Here is a 15,260-nt window from a genome sequence, read left to right on the forward strand (position 1 = left end):
ATAAACTGTTTGTAACATTTGGAGAGATCTAAATAATCTCCTTTATGGAGCTGAACTGTTTATTGACTGCTGAATATTGCTGATCAACATTATTTAATTTCAATGTGTTTTTATTTGTACCTGATGTAGACAGCTATATCCTGTTTTCATTGTTATTTTCTGCTGAAGCACATTAGACTGAAAGATGCTCTATAAGTAAATGATGATTAATGCAGGGCCAGGTGTGCCTGAAGTTGTTTAACTGAGGAAAGGCTGGTCACCACAGAATTTCACCACAGAATTCCCAAACAGCCTCCAGCCTCCAGAGAGGAAGTGGCTTAGCACTTTTAGATGAATCACTAATGTCACTTGATAGGGCAGAGAGGAGAAAAAGCCCCGTTTGGGACGCTCCTATAAATACCGTGCGCACTTCCCAAACTCCAGCAAGTAGTGACAGATCTCCCGAGCGACAGGCACCATGGAAACAGCCGGACTCATCCTGCTCCTGACCGTGACATATTCCGTAGCAGTGCCGCTGTCTTCTGAAGAGAGCAGCGAAGACATGCAGGACTGGCTTACAGCTGAGGTAAGATCTTACCCCAAAGCTATTATGCTTTAAACAAATATTAAGTGATACTTCACTTTCGACAACAAATTAATGCAATACAAAATGCAATGCAAAAAAAGAATATTGATATGAATTTATAGTTATATTGATATTGAACGTAACAGACTCAGCAAGTGTGTTTGTATACAAACAAAACATGTATTTCCTTGCAAGTTAATATGAAGGACAAATGAATATATATGGAGACCATGCTGTTGTGTAAAAAGAGAGACTCAAAAATAAATCTATGAATTCCACAAGTAAAGCTTTGTAAGACTTGCCAAAATCAATTTAATAGAAAATTTATTAAATAGTATTAATGAGTTTATTATTGTTTTCAGTTATAATCCAAAAGTAGACATTTTATACATAATAGAATTCTATTATTATTCTATTCAATTATACCCTGATTAATGTTTAAGACATTGAGTGCCTTCTATATGTCATAGATTATAATAGCACTTACATATAGTTATTGTTGTACTTGGGGTATTCTAGCTCCCAACTAGTTGGTAAGTTGATGTATTCTCATCGTGCTTGTCCCTGGGTTTGATTGGCACTTCATTGTACATCGAGATAAGAGCATCTGCTAAATGCCTGTGATGTAATGTAATGTAATGTAATGTAATGTAATGTAATGTAATGAGTGTAAAGCAGTTAATGGCTTTTTTGGCTTTGGTATGTTTGTCTGTGAAAGGGTGTGAAATTCTTTTTAGGACAGGTATTGGATCTTAATAAAATGTGAGGCAATTGTTGATTAACTAGACCTTTGTGTCACCAAAGATTGTTGATTTTTTAATCATTAACCATTATTTATTCAGGTAAATCCCATTGAGATAGAGATCTCGTTTTCAGGAGAAACCTGATAAAATAAAATATTCATAAAAATGACAATGAATAAATATAATAGTGTAATATAATATATATATATTATATATATATATTATATATCCTCACAGACACTGAGCATCTCACAGATACCGAGCATCACACAGACACTGAGCATCTCACATATATATATATATATATATTTTTTTTTTTTTAATATGTATATATACATATTTTTTACATTTTTACATTTGAAAAAGTTCATCCACTTGGTTACTCCTTCAAAGCCATGACACCAAGAATCTCACAGACACCGAGCATCTCACAGACACCGAGAATCTCACAGACACCGAGCATCTCACAGGTATCTAGGGTTTTGAGAAAAGTCAGGAAAGAAATCTGTGGTTTGGGGTTAACTGGCTCTTTCTGTTGGACTTTTATGCTCTTATAAGACATGTTTCCTCACTCAAGGCCAGACTTTCACATCGTAAAAGGTGCTCCAAACCAGCTGCAGATTTTTTTTTCCAGCCAAAAAAACAAAATCCAGTGACCAGCATTTCTGTTTGTGAAAAGGCCCTTGGGAACAGGGCTTCCTGATCCTGTTCTATGAGTGGTAAATGGACCGCATTTAAGGCATTATACAATTGATGGCAAACCGGCAGTTTTCTGACTGCCAGATGACTGCTCTTACCTTCTGATAATGTCGTATAGCCAGGACCCAGTGACAGGACGTGGTGTGCTTGTCCGTTTCCTGTGCAGAAATACCTGCGCAGGTTCTACGACCTGCCCGCGGGGCTCCAGGGGGCCGAGACATCCTCCGACACCATGAGGCAGAAGATCCGGGAGATGCAGGCCTTCTTCCAGCTGGAGGTGACCGGGAGCCTGGACTCCAACACCCTGGAGGTGATGGCCAAGCCCCGCTGTGGGGTCCCCGATGTGGCAGAGTACAACCTCTTCCCCAAAAACCCAAAATGGAAGAGCAACCCTGTGACGTTCAGGTGGGCCCCCCGGCTGACACAGTGACGTTCAGGTGGGCCCGCTGGCTGACACAGTGACGTTCAGGTGGGCCCACTGGCTGACACAGTGACGTTCAGGTGGGCCCCCTGGCTGACACAGTGACGTTCAGGTGGGCCCACTGGCTGACACAGTGACGTTCAGGTGGGCCCGCTGGCTGACACAGTGACGTTCAGGTGGGCCCACTGGCTGACACAGTGACGTTCAGGTGGGCCCACTGGCTGACACAGTGACGTTCAGGTGGGCCCACTGGCTGACACAGTGACGTTCAGGTGGGCCCACTGGCTGACACAGTGATGTTCAGGTGGGCCTGCTGGCTGACGCAGTCACTCCTGACTGCAGAGGAGCTGATAAAACATCACTCCAATGTGCACTCCAAACATATTTGGTATAAAAACAAATTATGGAAAATTAAAACACCATAAATTAATAAACCAAAAATGGAAATATCACTGTCCATGCACTGCAAACACCAAGAAATAAGCCAGTCTTAATTTTATTTCTATTACTTTTTACTCAGATAAAAAATCCACCAGATGAATAAAAAATTATTCATCTGGTGAGACAGTTTTACTCATTGCAATATTTGCCAGTGGGTTTAGACACTTCAAGCAAAAAGTAACTTTAAACAAGCTAATACTATCTACTTCAAAGAAAAAAGAAGAGTTCATTACAAGATGAAAACACTGGTTAAGATAGACTTTTGTGAGTGTATTCTCATTTTGTAATTCTGTCTGCCCTCCTTGTGGAAACATCACCGCCATTCCTGTGCAGAATAGTGAACTACACTCCGGACCTGGATAAGTCCGATGTGGATAGAGCCATCCGGAATGCCCTCAACGTCTGGAGTGAGGTGACCCCTCTGAAGTTCAAAAAACTGTATGAGGGTAACGCTGACATCATGATCGGCTTCGGGAGTAAAGGTAAACTTTCTGATTTAAGTATTTCCATTTTGCAAAACAAATACTTCCATTTTCCTTCACACAGTTATATAGTTGGGTCATACTGTTCAACTACTCAGCCTGTGTGTATCTGTATGGGAAAGTTAGAATGACACAGCCATTCTGCCTATGTGCATCTGTATGGGAAAGTTAGAATGAGACAGCCATTCTGCCTATGTGCATCTGTATGGGAAAGCTAGAATGAGACAGCCATTCTGCCTATGTGCATCTGTATGGGAAAGCTAGAATGAGACAGCCATTCTGCCTATGTGCATCTGTATGGGAAAGCTATATGTATAACAACCCATTTCTTATGATAGTAATGTTCAGTCTTGCCTTTGCAAAGAAGCAGTGTGTAAAGGTTTGCATTATCACTCAACACTTAGCTGATCAATTAAAGAACATGTTTGCACAGTAAGGTGTGAGGTGGTTGCTGCTGATTTTAAGATGCAAATGAAAAATAGTCTCCAAGAGGAAGAGTGAAAATCACTGTGGTGTATATTTGTGTTCTCATCATTTTAATTGAGATCATTTGTGTTTTTCGTTGTCTTCAGAGCATGGAGATTACAACCCCTTTGATGGCCCGAATGGGCTACTGGCCCACGCCTACCCCCCTGGTCAAGGGATGGGAGGGGATACTCACTTTGACGAAGACGAGACCTGGACCAAAGACTCGCACGGTAACCCTGCTGGTGCCCATGACCGGCCCTGTGCTGCTCCCTGCCTGTGCTGCCGCTGCTTCCTCCCCCACCCCAGCTACCACCCGGCCTTCGGACCTGTTTGGTTTCTGGTACTACTCCAGTTTAATAAGGGAGATGTATCGCGCTCCCTGTTAAACAGGGCAGTGCACGTGAGATCTGAGGGTAGTGCATGTGGGATCTGTGGGTAGTGCAAGTGGGATCTGCCGGTAGTGCACGTGGGATCTGTCGGTAGTGCACGTGGGATCTGTCGGTAGTGCACGTGGGATCTGTCGGTAGTGCACGTGGGATCTGCCGGTAGTGCACGTGGGATCTGTGGGATTTCAACTTCGGCCTCGCACTCGTCCAAAGATTTTTCTGACGCGTTACCAGTCAGCTGAAGGTTATTTTGAATTAGAGGGTTATGTCAGCCTACTATGAGTAATCTGCTAAGAGCCTTCACTGCACTTTACCATGCTTTTACTAGCCAAGCTAACCCTGCTACACATGCTGGTACATGCACTGTAGTACCTGAAGCATATCCATTCAGCGCCAAACCTAAAAATCTCATTTATATATTCATTCAAATATGTAAATACATGAGTCATCCTGACTGAAACTGTATTAAAGAAAAGTCCTTTGCTTGGACAGGTAGGTGTTATTTTTCTCCTGCCTGGATAACCTGGATCTCTCAGTCATGTGCTCCTCATATTCTTACTCCCCCCAGAGTACAACCTGTTCCTGGTGGCGAGTCACGAATTCGGCCACGCTCTTGGCCTTTCCCACTCCACGGACCCAGGGGCACTGATGTACCCGGTGTACTCCTACGCACAAGGGTTCCCCCTATCTGAGGATGACATTCAAGGGATACAAGCTCTCTATGGTGAGTGTCCCACCAACAGGCACTTTTCACTGGTTCTGATTCAATGGACATTTTCCAATAACTTTGCTTAAAAGTTCAATTTGAATTATTAATTCATCAGCTCAGTGAAGAACATCCCAAGCTGTTGTTAAAGAAGAAATGTTAAGAAAAGTTCAAAGTTGACTTAATCAAGAAATAAAACTCAACATTAGCGTGTTCTCCATTTATCCTACAATACATGTTCGATGTTTTACCAAAATTTTAAGGCACTTGGCTGATCAAAGATTTGCCTTTGACAGTTTAATAAATATCAGAAAATGTAATTATTATAATGATATATTCTGGATGTCCAACAAACATTTTCCCTGGGTTTACTGTTTTCATAGAGGAACCAACCACTATCTTTTACAAGTGAACAATGGTGTTTACATAATCTGAATGGAAGTATTTCTAAAGTGTAATGTCAATTTAAAACAGGCCCAAACCCCAACCCACCATATGTCAAACCCAAGCCTGTGGCTCCCAACAAGTGTGACCCCATGTTGACCTTCGATGCAGTAACTGAGTTGAGGGGAGAAACAATCATCTTCAAAGACAGGTAACAAAATGTAATTCTGTAATCTTGTAATTCTGTGATCTCTTTCAATGAGCATGTGATTCTAATAATGTTTAAACTAATTCAGATAGATTGACTACAATCTCCCACAATCTTGACGATTGTGGTTGTATTATGTTATGCTATGCTATGTTACGTTACGCTATGTTACGCTACACTACGCTCCATTATGTTACGCTATGCTATGTTATGTTACCTTACACTATGCTACGTTATGCTATGTTATGTTATGTTACGCTATGCTATGCTATGTTGTGTTACGCTATGCTATGCTATGTTGTGTTACATTATGCTATGCTATGTTGTGTTGTGTTATGTTATGTTATGCTATGCTATGTTGTGTTATGTTGTGTTACGCTATGCTATGCTATGTTGTGTTACACTATGCTATGCTATGCTATGTTATGTTATGCTATGCTGTGTTACGCTATGCTATGTTATGTTACGCTATGCTATGCTATGTTGTGTTATGCTATGCTATGCTATGTTGTGTTACACTATGCGATGCTATGTTATGTTACGCTATGCTATGCTATGTTGTGTTACGCTATGCTATGCTATGTTGTGTTACGCTATGCTATGCTATGTTGTGTTATGTTGTTACGTTATTGTGATCCCGTCTGTCCCGTTTCACAGGTTCTACTGGCGCCTGCATCCCCAGCTTCCTGAACCTGACCAGACACTGATCAAATCCACCTGGCCAGCCATCCCAAAGAAAGTGGATGCTGCATATGAAAACCCAGAAAAAGACCTGGTCTTCATATTCAGTGGTGAGTTTCAGGTTACCCAATACCAAGGTGCCTGTAGGATGTTGTTCCCATCAAGATTTTAACCAGTTGATTCATTTTTGTGACCGAATTGATTAATCTTACCTAGTTCTATGAGTGTTATTGGATTAAGGAGAGCTAGATTCTAGTAGCCTAGATTGTCATTACAATGGAATATTTTACTACATTTGACTACAATATTGCAAATACATGAAAGGCTCTATTGAAAGTCTCTTGAACTGTTCCCACAGGTATCAAAATGTGGGCACTGAATGGATACACCTTGGTCGAGGGCTACCCAAAATACATCCACAAACTAGGCCTGCCGAAAAGCGTGCGCAAGATCGATGCGGCTGTCTACATACCAGACACAGGCAGGACCCTTCTGTTCACGGATGAGGAGTACTGGAGGTACATTTCCTCAGAGAAGAGTCCCAAACTCATACAGGAGCTGTTGGCCACCGTTCAAATTCCTTTGAGATGGCTTCCAACCATCTGATGGCTTCATTTACATCTCTCGATTGGTAGCACACACCGCAGTGTCTGCTTCAACCGTACGCTACACCACCCGATTTCACTGATAATCTAATTATCTGAACCGAGCAGTTATAATAATGAGTGAAATCCGGTGGTGTAGCACACGGTCGGAGCAAATGCCAAGACATAGAGTTGAGCAACGCTGCGCTGGCTCCATCTATAACACGGTTAATCCAGACTTTGACCAGGGTCATTAATGGAGCTGTGTTTCCTCTGCTGCTATGACCAGGGTCATTAATGGAGCTGTGTTTCCTCTGCTGCTATGACCAGGGTCATTAATGGAGCTGTGTTTCCTCTGCTGCTATGACCAGGGTCATTAATGGAGCTGTGTTTCCTCTGCTGCTATGACCAGGGTCATTAATGGAGCTGTGTTTCCTCTGCTGCTATGACCAGAGTCATTAATGGAGCTGTGTTTCCCCTGCAGCTATGATGACAATCGCGGTAGCATGGACAGAGGCTACCCCCGGCGCATAGAGGACGACTTCCCCGGCATCGGAGAGGAAGTGGATGCCGCTGCGTATCATTATGGTGAGACTAAAATCCACAGCAAGCCACAGCAGAGAGACTAAAATCCACAGCAAGCCACAGCAGAGAGACTAAAATCCACAGCAGAGAGACTAAAATCCACAGCAGAGAGACTAAAAGCCACAGCAGAGGGAATAAAAGCCACAGCAGAGGGACTAAAAGCCCAGCAGAGAGACTAAAATCCACAGCAGAGAGACTAAAATCCACAGCAGAGAGAATAAAAGCACAACAGAGAGACTAAAAGCCACAGCAGAGAGAGTAAAAGCCACAGCAGAGAGACTAAAAGCCCAGCAGAGAGACTAAAATCCACAGCAGAGAGACTAAAAGCCACAGCAGAGAGACTAAAAGCCCAGCAGAGAGACTAAAATCCACAGCAGAGAGACTAAAAGCCACAGCAGAGAGACTAAAATCCACAGCAGAGAGACTAAAAGCCACAGCAGAGAGACTAAAAGCACAGCAGAGAGATTAAAAGCCACAGCAGTGAGAATAGAAGCCATAGCAGTGAGACTAAAAGCCACAGGAGAGAGATTAAAAGCCACAGCAGTGAGACTAAAGTCACAGCAGAGTCTTATCCTCTGACAAAAAATAACTAAAATACTCAAATGTATCTTATGACAAATACAGTCCATGAAATTATACCACTAATCCTTGTATAATAAAATTGAGAAAAAGCCTTTGAGAATTTATTTTTTTATTTGCTTATTCATGAGGGAAATGTACAATACAAATATGTGCATGGTTATTTGATTTTACCCGTCCCTTGTAAACAATAAATAAAGGAATATGATCATTCTCAGTTCTCATATTTTCAATTTAAATACAAATATTTTACATGCAGTAATATTGCACAATTATGTGTGCAGAGTAAGCAGATATCATTTTAACTATTCATATCAAGCTGGACATTGGCTCTGTCTAATCTAGTCACATTTCCTATTAACATCATGACATGTTTGTTTGTTTTTCAATGCTATTGCATGTACCTGCTAATGCACTGCCAATGGAGGCTGTTTCAGCACATCCCACACGTGACTGGTATGTCTGTTGTCTCCTGCAGGTTATTTGTATTTCTATCGTGACCAAATCCAGTTTGAGTACAGTTTCCACGCCAGGAAGGTCATCCGAATAATGAGGACGAACTCCATCCTCAACTGCTGATCGCTTCCTCCAGAAAGACCACCCTCTGTCCAGTCACCTGGCCCCATCTCCAGAGAAGAAAGCTTTTCCCCTAATATATTGTATACTTTTCTCTCTCTGACCTGGCATGGACTGCCAAGAAACCTAGAGACAGACATTTATTTAGCTTTATTTTGGTAAAAACAGCAGGTCTGATTATGAGGGCGATCTGAGATCTCCAATGTGCCGTTTCCTAAATATTATTTAATTTGTTACGGTAATAATTTACTTTCTGTTGTGTATTTTGGGTATGACTGTTGTATCAAAGTTTAACTATATTTTAGTGTATACAGTGGAATGTTCTGTACTTTGAAACTGTGTATAAATGCAGTGATAATGCAGTGAAAATGCAGGGAAAATGCAGTGAACTTTTAATGCCGACCAATGACAAGGCCTGCTGGAAATCAGGTGACTGAACACACAAAACCAGAGACATTCAGTTGATTTTTCAGCCCTTGAAATTAAACCAAAATCTGATTTAATATGATAATTTATGTGAAGTGATGTGATCTAAAGCTCAATAGCAATCTACCAGTCTAGAAATCATTTTGCTGTCTCAACAAAATCACCTTCCCACTGAGATATCAGTCTGCACAGAACTGAGTAAAGGAAAATGGATGTTGACAACCACTAAGATAGCTGCAGCCATTGAATTGAATTTGGGTGATTTAGGCCACTGACAAAATTTGTAAATAATTGCAAAAAAACATTTTCATGAGTTTGGTAGTTACTGTAATTAATGGAAATCACAATGCAGTTAAATAAAATAGAGCCATAGTTTCAAGAACTGTGAACATATTTTTTATTTTCTAGTGAAATGTTAAATACTATATAATGTCTGTTGAATTGTGTTCAGTGGAAGGAGCTGTGAAATAAAATTTTGAGAAAATCGTATAAAGGTTTTGATCATTTTACATCTGCCGGTTGAGCATCATCTCACACTGTATTCAAAAGTCTCAGTGGCTGAAGGTGACTTTATGGGGGTTCAGGTGTGGGGGTGGTCGTCGCCACGGTGCGTCGGTAAGGACACAAGGAGGGGTTTAATTTATCCACTTTAATGAATTAAGGAAGGTGCGTATGTGTGTGTGTGGTCTACAGAACAAACAACAAATGCTTGTTTAGTATACAAACCGAATACACCATCATGCAGTACTTAACTGGGCAGTCTAACAACATACTAAGCCTACAATACAAACCAAAGTAGACTAAATTAATAATCTAATATCAGTAATGTGTACACTTGCATCACTTTACAGGAAAGTAATCACTAAATACCATAAGCAGCATAACACACGATTACGTTACTTAATAAGAACGATATATTATAATGTAATTAACGTTACACACATTTCCCGTTTAATAGCTGAAAAACGAGCTAGTAATCGAAATGGACTAAACTGGGTAGGCTACTTGGTATTTAACACAGCAAAAATGAACGTTACTGTAGCCTATGCTACTAAACCGAAACTAAAGAAATGTTCGTTTACTTTGACTTCAGATAACGCATACGTTCGGCATAAACTGGAAACGGGAAAGCTCCGTCTTTAATTAGTGGATAACTACGTTCTTTACAATACTGCGGATGGCAGCCGCTTCTCTCTCTTAAACAAATGCAAACTATTCGACCTGGAGAGTGAACGTGGCTAGTTTGCGGACATTTATCTATATTTTTTCACCGCAGCAGCTGGTGGCTTCTTCTTCTTATTTTGCTTCTTCTTCGCTATAACTTGCGAAGTCCCGCGAAACTCACAGTCTCAACGGCGAATCTCCGCAGTTCTTGGAAGATCGCCCCTACTATCAGCGTTCACTATTTTACAGTGACAGTTTGACTTAGTGGCAGTTTGAAATGAGCTGCTGTGTTTAGTTGATTATTCCTGAAACCTACCAGATTAGGCTAGCACAAGAGATGCATCTCCAGATTCATTAAGTAATTAAAAGTTCAAGGAGTCCAATAGGTGAAGACACACTATTAATGTGATTAGAAATGTGTAGGTTTTCTGAAAAAGATATGTATTGGCAGAACCAAGATAAATTACTTTACCTTCCTTCTAAGTTTATCTGCTTTACCAAGTTTCTGGCGGCTGAACTTAAATCTCTCATTTACATAAGTATTTGGACCCATAAAATCTCTACAAGCTTTGCACACCGAGATCCACAGAGGTTATATGGGGTTTAAGTCTGGGCTTTGACTGGGCCACTCAAGGACAGACAGTCAGAGACTTGTCAACTCCAGTGTTGTCCTGGCTGTATTCTTGGGGTCATTGTCTTGCTGCGTGCAGTCTGAGGTTGCGTGCACTCTGGAGCAGGTTTTCTTCAAGGACCTCTCTGTATTTGGCTGTATTCAAGCATAGTGTCCTCCAGGATTATCGGATCCACACAGCAAAAAATGTCTTTCTTGCTTATCAGCTTGGTGATACACTCAAAATATGAAAGAAATCTAACCTAAATTGAGGTTAAATTATTCCAAGAAGGTCAAACATTTTTCATCTAAACTCATTTGGGGATAATTATTTGGCACACCTACATTTTGTACTATGTACACTCCCTTAGATAATAGCATGATGAGAGAAGGCCAGGCCCTCTAGGTGTTCAGCATTTGGACAGAATCTTCAATAAAATCAAATAAAATGCTTGTCTGGGAATGTTTCAATAAACCAAGGCACCTAGATGGAAATACTACTTTGATTGGTTAAAACTGGTAACACGGCTTGTAATCAGTAAATATTTACTTCATTTCCCAATTCAGTAGCCTCCGAAATTGTGTGGTGGATTCTCAGCCAAGTCTGCGCCCATTCAGCTGTTACAGAGATGACACAATACAGAGTTTTCCCAAGGATACATTAATCATCTGAGCTGGACATGTGTGCTGCATTCGCACAGGTCAGAGCACTGATTGTAACATTATGGAAACAAAAACAGATGTATGACACAGCCTATTCAAATGACTAATTTATAATTGAGTTTAATCGGTCTGATGACAAAACCTGATTGGCTAATCTAGGAATGGGGTTCATTCTGTTACAACAGCAGAGTCAACTTGAACAGACTATCTACAGAGGCAGCAGTGTTAACCTGAACACTATGTGTATGTACAGAGTCAGTAATGTAAACCTGAACAGCATGTGTATGTAGTCAGCAGCGTAAGCCTGAACACCATGTCTATCTACAGTCAGCAGTGTAAACCTGAACACCATGTGTATCTACAGAGTAAGCAGTGTAAGCCTGAACACCATGTGTATCTACAGAGTAAGCAGTGTAAGCCTGAACACCATGTCTATCTACAGTCAGCAGTGTAAACCTGAACACCATGTGTATCTACAGTCAGCAGTGTAAACCTGAACACCATGTGTATCTACAGAGTAAGCAGTATAAACCTGAACACCATGTGTATCTACAGCCAGCTGTATGAACCTGAACACCATGTGTATCTACAGCCAGCTGTATGAACCTGAACACCATGTGTATCTACAGTCAGCTGTATGAACCTGAACACCATGTGTATCTACAGAGTAAGCAGTGTAAACCTGAACACCATGTGTATCTACAGAGTAAGCAGTGTAAACCTGAACACCATGTGTATCTACAGCGAGCAGCAAACCTGAATGTGTGAATTGTGTATATCTACCGGGATATTTTTAGCCAACCATCTCTTTACATTGGAAACATACATTGCGGTGTTTGAACAGTGACCAAATGTTCATTTTGGTTCTGTACTCCAGCACATTGGATTTGAAATGAAACTATAATATGAGCTTAAAGTGCAGACCGACAGCTGTGATTTGTTGGTATTTACCTGCATATTTGGGTGCATAAGAATGACAGCCCTTTTATGAAAAGGGCCGCATTTCAGGGACCAAAAGTAATTAGACAGTTGTTGTTGTCATCTCGCAAACTCGGAGCCCAGGAATTACATTCCGACTCAGTATGACATCTACAGTCGCCCAATAGGACTTCTCCTTTTGAAGTGAGAAACTGCTGACTTCTGAGACGCCATGAATGCGTGAATGTGCGCCTTCACACTACGCGCCTCTTGATTCACCTCAGTCTTTTGACTATTAAATGTTTCATGTACATTTCTTTGCAATCATTTACAGTAGAGCACAACGTGAATATTGGCATTCATAGTCATTTCTGACCTTAGCCTAAGAGGGTAAAATCACTCACAATATGAAAACGGTATCAGTCTGTTAAATTCTGTGATTGTAATTGTGGTCGGAACAAAAAGCAGTATACACATGGCCCCCTGGGACCGAATTTGGGAAGCACTGCCCTAAAGTAAGCGCAAAAGTAAGAAGGATGAAAAGCACTTCCAGTAACAAGCTTGAGCAGGCAGAAATAGTGTTTTAAAGGCACATTTTTGATCGCACGGCTTTGAATTTCACCAGCGCAGCTGGGAATTTCTGACTGTGGTCCAGAGCCAAGCCACAGTATGACAACAATGACAAGATGTTTTATGCCAGAGGCCAGTGTGTGTATGTGCCTTTAGTTTTACCAGCCTGTCACACAGCTGGGGCCCAGAGGTCAGTGTGTGTTTGTGCCTTTAGTTTTACCAGCCTGTCACACAGCTGGGGCCCAGAGGTCAGTGTGTGTTTGTGCCTTTAGTTTTACCAGCCTGTCACACAGCTGGGGCCCAGAGGTCAGTGTGTGTTTGTGCCTTTAGTTTTACCAGCCTGTCACACAGCTGGGGCCCAGAGGTCAGTGTGTGTTTGTGCCTTTAGTTTTACCAGCCTGTCACACAGCTGGGGCTCAGAGGTCAGTGTGTGTTTGTGCCTTTAGTTTTACCAGCCTGTCACACAGCTGGGGCCCAGAGGTCAGTGTGTGTTTGTGCCTTTAGTTTTACCAGCCTGTCACACAGCTGGGGCCCAGAGGTCAGTGTGTGTTTGTGCCTTTAGTTTTACCAGCCTGTCACACAGCTGGGGCCCAGAGGTCAGTGTGTGTTTGTGCCTTTAGTTTTACCAGCCTGTCACACAGCTGGGGCCCAGAGGTCAGTGTGTGTTTGTGCCTTTAGTTTTACCAGCCTGTCACACAGCTGGGGCTGTTTCCAGGTGCATGGTATTACATTACATTACATGGTATTTAGCAGACGCTCTTATCCAGAGCAACGTACAACAAAGTGCAAATCAAACACAAGAACAAGTGCAAAGAGGACCTGAGAGGACAGTACAGTTCCGAGTCCTAGTGTAAACATACAGAAAATCAGAACCCTTGAAGAGTACAATCAACTTTCAAACTATCATACCACAGTTGGCAGCTAGAATACAACAATACAACAGCCAATAAAAAAACAACAATACCTATACAGATAACAAAATCTATACAATCTATACATAAGTGCCATTACAGTCTAAGGCTAATCATGGTGGTGAGTTGGGGAGGGAAAGGTGCAGCCTGAAGAGATGGGTCTTCAGTCTGCGCTTGGTATACCACGAGTGTGGCCAAAAATGTGTCAAATTTCACATTTGGCACAAAAACAAGGGGTGCCACTTTGCGTTCATCAGTAAAAAGAAAGTAATCTATTTCAAAACTAAAAGCACATTTTGCTTGTATTCACACAGATTTCAGTCTTATTTAGCACTTTTCCAAAAATCTTCTTTAGGCACAATTTTCAAAAGGTCTCTTGTGTTCATATGGAAAACACAGCCATTAAAAATGGTAGATGATAGACTTCACTCATCGAATGAACACACATTATTCACAGGCCAAGTGCAGAGACAGGAACCTGAATGTTTTTGGGGCTTTTTTTGCTTTTGTATTTTACATCTTTCTCCTTTTTCTTTGAATTTTACATGTACATTCAGATTTATTTTTGTTTTATATCCCTACATCACTGCAACTTGGAAAATAAAAAAACAGAAATCTCACTGCATTCATTTGAATAATTTAGGTTTGCAGCCTATACTAAAATAAAAATTTGGAACTGGATACTGTACAAAAAAAAGAGACGTTCTGACACCTAAAGATTTTCGTAATAGTTTATTTCACCAATGTGTCATTGGCATTCAGTTACTGTATTCATTTCCTGGCTTGTATGCATGAATTGGTTGTTATATTTTGACAGAGACGTCTTATGTTTTGCAGAAACAGTTTTGGAGTTTATAATTTTAGGAAATATGTGTAAATAATTGAGAAACTGCATTTCCCCAAATAAAGACTGTGGCTTTGGTCCTCTGACTGGTAGGAGATGGCATGTTCTAAACCAGACATCGGTTTTCTACTATACAGTGCACTACACTGCCCCCTATTGGCTGATCTTACAGACCAGTGTGTGCCCCAATCATGCCACAGTTTACTTACTTCAGTTGTTATTCAATGCAAATCAGTACATAATAAAGATATTGTAAGATAATATAAATTTCCTAATTTAGGCAGACCTAAATTAAATTATAAATATTTCATGAAACAGGAATTAATGATGTAATGACGGTTAACGACTATTTCAGAGGTGGGTAAATCTATGGAATGATAAGACACAAACATAGTACGTAATTGTTTATTACACCTCAATCTGAAATCCACAGGTCACTAATCTCAGTTAATACAATTATACAATGTTAGTTCATTTAAAAAATATTTTAAAAAGGACACATTGCATAACAGAAACCATGTCAGTCTAACACACATCATTACAAAACACACGGCAGCAAACACAATACTCGTCAGTACCTTGGCAAGAAAAGAATCTTGATGTTCTTATATTTGTAATGAGCTGTTGACTCCAGCTTCAGATCACT

General features: G+C 40.9%; 1 protein-coding gene across 1 annotated transcript; it reads left to right on the forward strand.

The window, feature by feature from the left end:
* Positions 1-439: 439 nt before the first annotated feature.
* LOC133107919 (collagenase 3-like) lies at positions 440-9,379 on the forward strand. The gene is made up of 10 exons (XM_061217223.1): positions 440-565; positions 2,174-2,412; positions 3,203-3,351; positions 3,924-4,049; positions 4,774-4,929; positions 5,386-5,506; positions 6,161-6,294; positions 6,543-6,702; positions 7,253-7,356; positions 8,411-9,379. The coding sequence occupies exons 1-10, from the start codon at positions 458-460 to the stop codon at positions 8,509-8,511; spliced, it is 1,398 nt and encodes a 465-aa protein (XP_061073207.1). The 5' UTR covers positions 440-457; the 3' UTR covers positions 8,512-9,379.
* The last annotated feature ends 5,881 nt before the right edge of the window (positions 9,380-15,260 follow it).

Source organism: Conger conger, chromosome 13 (genome assembly GCF_963514075.1).
Source record: "Conger conger chromosome 13, fConCon1.1, whole genome shotgun sequence".
NCBI lineage: Eukaryota > Metazoa > Chordata > Actinopteri > Anguilliformes > Congridae > Conger > Conger conger.